Genomic DNA, 12,098 nt, shown 5'->3' with positions numbered 1-12,098 from the left:
AGCATATTAAAATTACAGTTTGCTGAGTACATCTCTGTACTCAGCAAACGTCTCAGTTTTATCCCTCTGTGTCCGCACTTCAATGAACCAGGTGAGGGGGAGAACAGGGTCATCATTTGAATGTAGCTGTCAACACATTTTTCTTGATTCAATATTTCTAGCATTCGTGGTCTAAAAATTCCACTGTCCAACATTTTAAAAACAAAATCAATTGCTGAACTGCAGATTCAAACAAGTCCTTCTCAAGTTTAGATGCACCAATACCTGATAATTGTGTACAGTTTAAGCTACGTATTGCACAAATACTGATTACATTGATCATGCAAATGAAGCTTCCATGAGAACTGCTTATATTTTTAACAAAACCGTAGATCTCACAAATATAAAATTCATTTTAAAAATTCACTGTCTCATTTAAAGTAAACAGTTATGAATTAAAGAAGTTTCTGTATAGTTATTCCATTTCATAAATTGCTATAAAAATGGGGAGAGATTTTTAAAAAATATACATTCCTATTGGCTATTGTGTTGCGATTCAATGACACACTGGGACAAGCCTTTTGAATGCATACCTTTCTTCTCAGATGGAATAGCAGGGAGTACACAATTGGATCTCAGAATGTCGCCTGTTGTAACTGGGAGAAGTGAGTGAATTTGACCAATCCCTTCTTTTTGTGGCATGGATGGGAGTGGTTGTGGGAGATTCACTATAGTAGACCTTACAGAAGTCTGAGGAATAGATCTCATTTTTTTCACATTCTGAGGCCTGGTGTCAGATGACAAATTACCTAGAGTTAAGAGAAAGGATTTAATTTTTAAACATAGTTTTATTTCAAAATGCCATGTTGTTACAGAATACCATGTCTGCTGTTTTACTGTTATCATTTCAAGAAAGTGACAGCTTAAACGTCACTTGTTCTTGTAACAGAAGATCTGAACAATCATGTTGGATAAATGGAAAACGGTAGATGTAGTGTATTCAGATTTACAAAAGCTAAGATTCTGTGGTGTTATTGGAGATATATTATCATTGGAAGATGATTGATTAAACCACAAGAAACTGGGTTAAGATAAATTAACAATTTTCAGGATGATGAAGTGTAACTAGTGGAGAGCCACAGGGATCTGTGCTTGGGAGTCAGCTACTTATAATCGATGTTTTGGATGAAGTGACCAAATTTGCCAAATTGTAGCCAGATTTACAAACAAAATGAAAATAAATAAGAAAGCAAGTTATGAGAAGGATACAAAGAGTCTGCAAAGGGATCCAGATAGGTTCAGAATTCATTAAAAAATCTGCAGATGGAGCATAATGTGAGAAGTTGAGAGATTCTGCATTTTAGCCAGATGAATAGGAAAGTAGAAAATTATTTCATTATAAAGATGCGACAAAATGTTGAGGAATTTGGGTGACATTGAATATGAATCAAGACAAGGTAGTAAGGAGGGGTAAATGGAATGTCAGCGTTTATTGCAAGGGGAATGGAGTATAGAATTTGGAAATTGTGCTACAACTATACGGGGTAATAGTGAAACTCCACCTGGAAAAAAGGAAGGACAACACCCATGGGGTGCAATTTAGAGATCTTTCACGCAGGCTGATTCCTCAGATGAGGAGATTGTTATAAGAGGGAGTATTGATTGAACAGGTTGTGCATACACTTTCTGGATTAATAGAAGGATGAAAATTAAAAGATTCTGAGGGGACTTGACAGTAGATGTTGAAATAATATTTCTTACTATGGAAGAATCTCGAACTAGGAGTTGAGTTTATAAATACGCTGTTTGCTGTCAGGGGACGGGCTCGCCATTCAAGCCGGCACAACTTCTAGAATATCACAGCTTGTAACACTGCAGATAATGGCATATATCAAAGAATGAGACCAATAAAAACTCTTTTATTTCAGAGCTTCAAGACAATTCAATTCAAGCTTTGGACTGCAAACATCGCACTGCCCAACTCATGAACACTCCTATTCTACCCCTACTACCCCGTCCCACTCTCTGCTCTGCTTCATCAGTATTTACCATTCTGGTGAGCAAGGGATTAGTGTGGTGAGCGAGAGGTGGGATCAGTGAGGGATCAAGAGCAGATCAAGCAGAGACCAGAACTGTACACAAAAACTGCAGTTGTGGTGTTTACATTCCTTGCGTGCTGATCCATCACTGGCACGGACCATGCGCCTATTGACTGAGTGAGTGCAGAATGACTGGTTCAAAGTGCATATTGGTAACATTAATGATGATAGCCACCTATTCTAATGTCGTGGCAGGCAAGTAAACAGCATTAAAAATAAAGGATCTCCTATTTACAATAGAGATAAAGAAGAATTTCTTTTATCTAGGAGCAGTTTGTATTTTAAATGCTGTTTCCCAGCAAGCAGTGGAGACAGTGTCATTCAATGTATCTGAGGCTGAGTTAGACATTTTATTTTGAGAGTTATTGGGGACACGTGCTGGGATGGGAAGGTGGTAGTTGCAGTTACAAAAAATTAGTAGTTAAGGCCACAGATGGCGAAGGTTTAGATATTCTCAAGTTAGTGGAGAATGGCATGTGGCAGGTCAGCCAGAAGTGCATTGGATTAATCAAGTTTAGAGGTACATAAATAGAGGTTAGGATTTCAACAGCAAATCACGTTGAGCTGGGACAAAGTCAGACAATGTTATGTGATAGAAATAGTTGGTTTATTGAAGGCATGTAAGTATGACACCAGGGTTGTAAACTTGAATTTGATTTTCCTGTAAGCAGATGATAAATATCAGAATACCACTCACAAGATTATCATGAAAACTTCAATGAAGAAAATTTGAATTAAAAAAAAATTAAAACACAAACACTGCAGGTGAGCCAGCCAGTATATGGGAAATTGACAAAATACTTACTTGGTTGTTAAATTTGCAGAATGTTAATCATTTGCTTTGCTTTAGATTTACATTCTTGATTCAACATATTGTAAGCACTACTGATATTTTAGTTGAAAATATAAACTATAAAATGAAAGTTTGATTATTAGATTTTTGCTGAAACATAATAAGACATGTCTGTACCAGTCGTCTTAAAAAAATAGTAAATGCACAGGAAAATATTAAATTGATGGGCACAGTGTAGGTGGAGGTTTATGAAAGGGCAATAGACTATTGTGTCTGACCAGCAAGTGTTTGAAATAGAAAAATTTTTTTTTCTTCAGTATTGACATGCAAATTTTATTTTGGAATTGTTATCAGAGACATTTTAACTCAAATACTTAAATAAAAGTCATTCAGAAGTTATCAATTGTGATCAGAGTTTATCAAGATGATTTTCAGCAACATCTTTTAAAATATTTACTTACATTTACGAGTGTAATGATCAGCAATTGGAACGAGGAAGGACTGTGCCGGCGTTGAATCTTCCGGTTTTATTTTCTCAAGGGATTCTTGCTGCATGTTTATTCCTAGAAAGAAACATAAAATAAGTAGCAAGGATATATATAACTGTATGTATTCTCAATGTTATCACATGAATGAAAACTCTTGGATAGGAAGAACTATTTCCCTTCGCAGAAAAAAAATCTATATCTGAGGGTATAGATTTAAAGAAACTGGCAGTAGGATCACAGGGGAATTAATGAGAATTATATTCACCTACAAGGTGCCAGGTTTCTGGAATTTAAAGGGGTGGTAGAGACAGAAACATTTATTACATTTATAAGCAACTTGCAAGGTTGCGCACCAAGAGCTGTAAGGTGTGATTAGATTGAAGCTCATTTGCAGATGGCATGGACACCATGGGCCTTCTTCTGGGCTGTAAATTTGTTTTAGAAATGCATAATACGATCAAGCAGTCAGCATGGCTTAATGAAGAGGACATCATGCCTGACAAATTTACTAGAATTCTTTACAGGGAGGGCAAGCAAAATAAAGAGGAAACACTGGATGTAACATATTTGGATTTTGAGAAAGTGGAACAGAGAAGTGGGTGGGGAGTGGGTGAAATTTGAAACCAGATGGCGTATTTCTAAGGTGTGAGGGTGAAGATTTAAAGTATACCTGAAGGGCAACTTTTTCACAAAGAGGAAGTGAATCCCTGTACACTTGCATTCACCATGCAGATGGTCTAAAAACCCTCTGCTTCTTCCTCTCCCGTAGGCCCAACTAGTCCCCCTCCACCGACACCATTATTTGCTTAACTGAACTCGTCCTTATCCTTAACAACTTCTCCTTCAACTCCTCCCACTTCCTACAGACTGAGGGGGTAGCCATAAGTACCCACATGGAGCCAAGCTATGTCTGCCTCTTTGTAGGATACATCGAACAGTCCCTCTTCCACAGCTACACTGGCACTGTCCCTCACCTCTTCCTCCGTTATATTGATGAATATATCGGTGCTACCTTGTGGTCCCACGAGGAACTCGAACAGTTCATCAACTTTACTAACACCTTCCACCCCAATCTCTAGTTCACTTGGAAAGTCTCTGATACCTCTCTCTCCTTCCTAGACCTCTCTGTCTCAATCTCTTGTGACCACCTCGAAACTGACATTTTATTTCAAGCCCATCGACTTTCACACGTACCGAGACTACACCTCCTCTCAACCACCTTCCTGCAAGAATGCAATCCCCTACTCCCAATTCCTCCGCCTCCACCACATCTGCTCCCAAGATGAGGCATTCCACTCCCAAACATCCCAGATGTCCTCGTATTTCAAGGACCACTACTTCCCCCCCCCCACTCAGTGGCTGAAAATGCCCTCGACATTTCCCACACCTCAGCCCTCACACCTGCTCCCCACAAAAAAAAGACAGAATTCCCTTTGTCTTCAAGTATCCAGATTCAATGCATCATTCTCTGCCACTTCCACCACCTGCAATCTGACCTTTACTATGAAGGATATATTTACCTCCCCAGCCGTATTTGCCTTCCGGAGGGACCGGTCTCTCTGTGACTCCCTCGTATGCTCCTCACTCCCCTCCAGCCCCACCATACCCGACACCTTTCCCTGCAATTGCACGAGATGCTTCCCCCTCACCCCCATTGCTGGCCCCAAAAAACCTTCCACATCAAACAGACATTCACCTGCACATCTGCTAATGTGGTCTGTTGTATCCACTATTCCCGATGTGGCTACCTCTACATCAGGGAGACCAAGTGGAGGCTTGGAGATCGCTTTGTAGAGCACCTATGCTTGGTTTGCGACAAACGACAACACCTCCCAGTCATGAACCACTTCAACTCTCCCTCCCACTCCCTGGATGACATGTCCATCCTGGGCCTCCTCCAGCGTTACAACGATGCCACCTGGAAACTGGAGGAATAGCACCTCATATTCCACCTTGGAAGTCTACAACCCAATGGTCTCAATGTTGACTTTACTAACTTCAAAATCTCCCCACCTCTGATTTCTTCCCAAGACCAGCACCCCCCATCATCCCCACCTCGTTGACCTGTCCATCTTCTCTTCCACCTATCCATTCCTCCCACCTCACCGACCAATCCCCACCACCTGCTATCACCTCCTCCCCAGTATTTATTTCAGAGACCTGTTCCCCTCCCACATTTCTGAAGAAGGGTCCTGACCTGAAATGTCAGCTTTCCTGCTCCTCTGATACTGCCTGGCCTGCTGTGTTCCTCCAGCTCCACTGTGTGTTATTTTTCAGACAGAGGATGGTTTGTATGTGGAATGAACTGCCAGAGGAAGTAATAGACGCAGGTACAGTTACAACATTTAGGAGACATTTGGAAAAGGACATGACTAGAAAAGATTAGCTGATTGATGGGAAAAGATTGATGTGCCGAATGGCCTTACTTCCACTCCTATGTCTTATGGTCTTATGGTCTTATTAGAAGGATATGGACCAAATGTAAGTAAGTAGAACTAGCTTAGTTTGGGAAACTTGGTCAGGACAGACGAGTTAGACTGAAGACTCTGTTTCTGTGCTGTATGACTCTTTGGAGATTAATTTTCTTCAGTAGTTACCCCACAACTGATTGTAAGACTAGAATAAAAACAGAAGTTGCTGGAAAAGCTCAGGTCTGGCAGCATCTGTGAAGAAAAATTCGGAGTTAACATTTCGGGTCTGGTGACCCTTCCTCAGGATGGGTCCAACTGTTAACTCTGATTTTTTTCTTCACAGATGCTGCCGTACCTGCTGAGCTTTTCCAGCAACTTCTGTTTTTGATCCTGATTTAGAGCATCTGCAGTTCTTTCGGTTTTTACCGATCTAAGACTCATTTGTCTGTAATTCCTGGTTTCACTCTACCACCCTTTTTGAAAATTGCAAACACATTAGCTGCCTTCCAGTCCTCTGATACACCCCTTAGACCCAGACAAGAATTAAAAATTTGAGTCAGAACCCCTGCAATATTCTCCCGTGTCTTCCATAGCTACCTGGCATTCTACTCATCCAGATTTGGGAATTTTTTCCACTTTTGTGCCTGCCAAAACCTTCAACATTGCTTCAGGACCTACGTCAAACTTCTCAAGAATTTCTCAGTTCCCAAATTCTGTGCCCACATCCTCTTTCTCCAAAGTGAAGACAGATGTGAAGTACTTGTTTAACATCTACCAATGTCCTCTAGCTCCTTGCACAGCTTGACTCTTTGGTCCCTAATGGGCCCCACTCTTGCCCCGGTTATCCTCTTCTGCTTTTTATACTTACAGAATATTTTAGGATTCTCCCTAATCTTGCCTGTCAGTATTTTTTCACGGCCCTCCCTTAATCTTTGGAGAGAGTGACCATAATTCAGTTATGTTTACTTTAGCAAAGGAAAGGGATAGGAACATGCCACGGGGCAAGAGTTATCGATGGGGGAAGGGCAATTATAATGTGATTAGGCAAGACTTAGGAGGCATAGAATGGGTTAGTGAAATGCAGGGGATGGGGACAATCGAAATGTAGACCTGGTTTAAGGAACAGATATTGCGTGTCCTTGATAGGCATGTCCCTGCCAGGCAGGGAGGAAGCGATAAGGTAAGGGAACCATGCTTTACTAAAGAAATTGTCTCTTGTTAAGCGGAAGAGGGAGGCTTATGTGACAATGAGACGAGATGGTTCAGATGAGGCGATGGAGAGTTACAGATTAGCTAGGAAGGATTTAAAGAGAGAATTAAGAAGAGCAAGGAGGGGACATGAGCAGACATTAGCAGGTAGAATAAAGTAGAACCCTAAAGCTTTCTATAGGTATGTGAGGAATAAGAGGATGACTAGGGTAGGAACAGGGCCAGTCAAAGACAGAAGTGGGAAATTGTGTGTGGACCCTGTGGAGATTAGAGAGGTGCTAAATGATTATTTCTCATGAGGAACAGGAGAATTTTGTAGAGGAGATGACTGAGTTACGGGCTACTAGAATTGAAAGGATTAAGGTTAGTAAGGAGGAGGTGCTCTCAATTCTAGAAGGTGTGAAGGTAGATAAATCCCCTGGGCCAGATGGGATTTTTCCGAGGATTCTCTGGGAAGCTAGGGAGGAGGTGGTGGAGCCTTTGGCCTTGATCTTTGAGTCCTCATTGTCTATATGTTTAGTACCAGAGGACTGGAGGATTGCAAATGTGCCCTTGTTCAAGAAGGGCAGTAGAGATGCCCCAGGTAATTATGGACCTATGAGCCTTACGTCTGTTGTAGGATAAGTTTTGAAAAGGATTATAAGAGATAGGATTTATAATCATCTGGCAAGCAACAATTTGATTGGACATAGTCAGCATGGATTTGTCAAGGGCAGGTTGTGTCTCACAAACCTCATTAGAAACGGCTTTCTGTAAGAAGGCAATGAATGGTGGTTGATGGAAAATATTCAGCCTGGAGTCAGGTCACGAGTGGTGTGCCTCAAGGATCTGTTTTGGGACCACTGCTGTTTGTCATTTTGATAAATGACTTGGACGCAGGCATAGGTGGATGGGTTAGTAAGGTTGCAGATGACACTAAAGTTGTTGGAGTGGTGGACAGTGTGGAAGAATGTTGCAGGTTGCAGGGAGACTTGGATAAACGGCAGAATTGGGCTGAAAGGTCGCAAATGGAGTTTAATATGGATAAATGTGAGGTAATTCACTTTGGGAGGAATAATAGGAAGGCAGAATACTGGGTCAATGGAAAGATTCTTGGTAGTGTGGATGTGCAGAGGGATCTTGGTGTCCATGTACAAAGATCCCTGAAAGATGCCATCCATGTTGATAGTGCTGTTAAGAAGGCTTACGGTGTGTTAGGTTTTATTGGTAGAGGGATTGAGTTTCGGAGCTGTGATGTCATGCTGCAACTGTACAAAACGTTAGTGCGGCCTCACTTGGAATATTGCATGCAGTTCTGGTCACCCCATTACAGGAAGGATGTGGAAGCATTGGAGCAGGTGCAGAGGAGATTTACCAGGATGTTGCCTGGTCTGGAGCGCAGGCCCTATGAAGAAAGGCTGACGGACTTGGGTCTGTTCTCATTGGAGAGAAGAAGACTAAGAGGGGATTTAATAGAGACATACAAGATGATCAGAGGATTAGATAGAGTGGACAGTGAGTGTCTTTTTCTGAGGATGATGACTTCAGCTTGTACAAGGGGGCATAGCTACAAATTGAGGGGTGATAGATTTAAGACAGATGTCAGAGGCAGGTTCTTTACTCAGAGAGTGATAAGGGCATGGAATGCCCTGTCTGCCAATGTAGTTAACTCAGCCATTTTCAGGGCATTTAAACAGTCCTTGGATAAGCATATGAATAATGATGGGATAGTGGAGGGGAGGGGCTTAGATTAGTTTACAGGTCAGCGCAACACCGAGGGCCGAAGGGCCTGTTCTGTGCTGTATTGTTCTTCGTTCTATATTCTATAGTCTATAATCTCCTAATTGCTTTCTTAAGCTTCCCCATGCACTTTCTATACTACATTAGGGCTTCCATTGATTTGCTCCCATTATACCTGTTAAAGGTGTCTCTTTTCCTTCTTATCCAGTCTTGAATATTCCTAGATATTCAGGGTTCTCTGAGCTTGTTGCTCCTACATTTCCCCCTAATGGGAACATTTTGAGCCTGAAATCTTGCCCGTTTAATGTTGAACATTAGCCATTGTTCTGCTGTAGATTTACTTCAGAAGTAACGATTCCTGTTTGAATTCAGCCAGATTGTGCCTTATATTAATAAAATCTGCCTTCCTCCAATCCAAAATACATTTTTGCAGACCATCTTTTCTTTTTCCACAAGGAACTTAAAATGTATGGTGTTGAGATTGCCTACACAAAAACGCTTTCCCATTGCTACCTCGAACATCTCTCTGGGTTTCTTCCCCAGAATTAGATCCAGCACTGCACCTTCCTTTGTTAGATCTTCTACACATTCATGTAAAAATCTCTCCTGAATATATTTCAACAAATCCTTCCCCTTTCAACCCTTTACACTATAATTATCTCCATTAATGTTTGGGTGCCAGTAACTCAGCCACATTAGGGGCATTTAAACAGTCCTTGGATAAGCATTTGGATGATGATGGGATAGTGTAGGGGGAGGGGCTTAGATTAGTTCAGAGGTTGACGCAACATCGAGGGCCGAAGGGCCTGTTCTGTGCTGTATTGTTCTATGTTCTATGTAATACTCCCAATGTTACCATCCCCTCTTTATTTCTAAGTTCGGCCCACAAAGCCTCATTGAAGACCCTTCTGAGACATGGTACGTCATTACTGCAGTAACTGAATCCATAATTAATGCAATGCCACAATCTTCTGTCCTGTTTGAAGATCTTGAAGTCCTGCCCCTCCTCAAGCGTGTCTTTGTAATGTCAAAAACATTGCAACTCATGTATCAATCATGTCCATGACTCAGTTGTCTTACCTATAATACTGCTTTCATTAAAATAGAAAGTATCCAGCCTTAACCTACTCCCTTGAAACTCAATATGGCTGAACTCCCTCAGCCTTGGTTCTGTTGTTAAAGTATGCTCTGTGACCTTCCTGTGGCCAAGCTAATTAAATTCTTCCAACAGCATTATCAAACCCACCCACAAAAATATTTATCCCATTCTAGAGATAGTAAGAACTGCTGATGCTGGAGTCAGAGATAACACAGTGAGGAGCTGGAGGATCATAGCAGGCCAGGCAGCATCAGAAATGCAGGAAAGTTGACATCTCGGGTCTGGGCCCTTCTTAAGAAATAGGGGAGAGGGAAGGGAGCTCTGAAATATATAGAGAGGAGGAGTAGTGCTTGGGAAGGTCAGATGTCAAATAAGGCGGATTAAAATCATTGGGTGATGTTGTGAATCCTGCAAAGAATGGAAAAAAGAAGAGGACCTTTGCAGGCCTGCAAGAGGGAGGCTCTGAGCTGGGCTAGGGTTGATTGTAGTGCCAGAAGATGCCAATGTGCTCCCGTACATCGGTGAGACCAAGCGGAGGCTTGGAGACCACTTTGTAGAGCACTGCTCTCTGTTCATGACAAATGACAACACCTTTCGGTTGCGAACCATTTCACCTCCCCGTCCTACTCCCTGGACGACATGTCGATCCTGGGCCTCCTCCAGTGTCACAGTGACACCACCCAGAAACTGAAGGAGCTGCACCTCATATTTTGCCTTGGCAGCCTACAACTCAATGGTCTCAATGTGGACTTTACCAGTTTCAAAATCTCCCCAGCCCCGGCCTCATCCCATGATCAACCCTCCCTCTCATCGCTGCCTCTTTGACCTGACACAACCTGTCCATCTTCTCTCCTGTCTAACCGCTCCTCCCACCTCACTGATCAATCCCCACCACTGCCTATTGCACTCACCTATCACCATCCCATCTACCTTCCCCAACCCCACCCCTCCTCTCTCTTTTTACTTCTGAGCTCCCAACCTCTTCTCCATTTCTGAAGAAGAGTCCCAACCTGAAATGTCAGCTTTCCTGCTCCTCTGATTCTGCCTGGCCTGCTGTGTTCCTCCAGCTCCACACTGTGCTATCTTTATCCCATTCTCGTTCTCTTGTAGGCACAGCATCCGTCCACCACCAATGAAAATTCCATACATCCCAGAAATGGTCATAGTGATCCAGGAATCTAAAATCCTCCCTCCTGCGCCAATTTTGAGCAACACATCCATCTACTGTACGTTCCTGTTTCTGGACTCGCTAGCACACTACACAGGTAGTAATACAGACATTACAATCATTGAGGACCTAATCTTTTGTCTGTTGTCTAGCTACCTAAATTCTTAATGTAAGACGTCATCCCTCATTTTAACTATATTTTTGGTAGCAATATGTAACAGGACTGCAGTTTTATTATCCTCCCTCTTCAGGATACCCTAAAGCTGCTCAGTGACATCCCTGACCCTGGCACCCGGGATGCAACACACTATCCTGGAGTTACATCCATAATCGCAGAACAACCTGTCTGCTCCCTTAACTAATGAATTCCCCTACTACTATTGCTCCTGTTTTCATCTTCCTTCCCTCCTGTATGCTCAAGCTACTTGTGGTTCCAGAAGCTGGACTCTGTCTGCACTCCCATGAGGAACCAGAACCCTCATCAGCTTCTGAAATGGAAAACTAATTTGAGAGAAAAGCACCAGAATGCTCCTGCATTACCTACCTGATTCTCTTTGACTGCCTAGCGGTTACCCAATACCTTCTTTCCTCCGGTCCCTTCAGCTGCTTTGTGACCACTGCTGTAAATGTACTATCTGTATAACTCTGAGCCTTGTGAATGGGCTACCACGTGTCCAACTGCTGTTGAAACTCAGAAACACAGCATTTCTACAGGTGGGAGCACTTCCTGCATGTGTGGTCATCTAGGATACCAGTTGAGTCCATGAATTCCCACGTGTCAGGCGTCACATTTTATTTAACTGAGCTCACCGGCCATCACTTAAACGTGAATTTACTTAATCTCATTTGCTAACTTCTTTAGTTACTTAATCTTTAAAGCTACTTCCTTTGCCTTAACTTTAGTCTCCTCTAATTCTCTGACGTTTACAAGACCTGGCTCTTAGTTAATCACCTAACAACCTCCCAACTCTTGGGCGATGGTGTACTCCTATTGATCTGTGAAAGAAGCTAGGAAAACAAAACTGCAGAATAGAAGAAAAACACTTGTCCTCCACTTCACCAAGAGGTCTCACTTGTCAAACCTTCATAGTCTACTCACTTCTGGTTGCAGTGAGGCTTGAGAGTCTTTAAAT

At 42.3% G+C, this 12,098-nt stretch overlaps 1 protein-coding gene and 1 long non-coding RNA gene across 3 annotated transcripts in view; one reads left to right on the top strand and one right to left on the bottom strand.

Moving 5' to 3' along the window:
- Window positions 1-12,098, top strand: part of LOC125456974 (uncharacterized) — a 202,602-nt gene that overhangs the window by 95,612 nt on the left and 94,892 nt on the right. The window lies entirely within an intron of this gene.
- ankrd55 (ankyrin repeat domain 55) overlaps window positions 494-12,098 on the bottom strand; it is an 87,177-nt gene continuing 75,572 nt past the window's right edge. Inside the window, exons 10-11 of the mRNA XM_059648408.1 lie at window positions 3,333-3,434; window positions 494-788 (exon numbers count right to left, since the gene is read on the bottom strand). Of these exons, the coding sequence (XP_059504391.1) occupies window positions 514-788; window positions 3,333-3,434 (377 nt within the window). The 3' untranslated portion in view covers window positions 494-513. The remainder of the gene's footprint in view (window positions 789-3,332; window positions 3,435-12,098) is intronic.

This window comes from Stegostoma tigrinum, chromosome 1, assembly GCF_030684315.1.
Source record: "Stegostoma tigrinum isolate sSteTig4 chromosome 1, sSteTig4.hap1, whole genome shotgun sequence".
NCBI lineage: Eukaryota > Metazoa > Chordata > Chondrichthyes > Orectolobiformes > Stegostomatidae > Stegostoma > Stegostoma tigrinum.
This window is presented reverse-complemented; position numbering and strand designations above follow the sequence as displayed.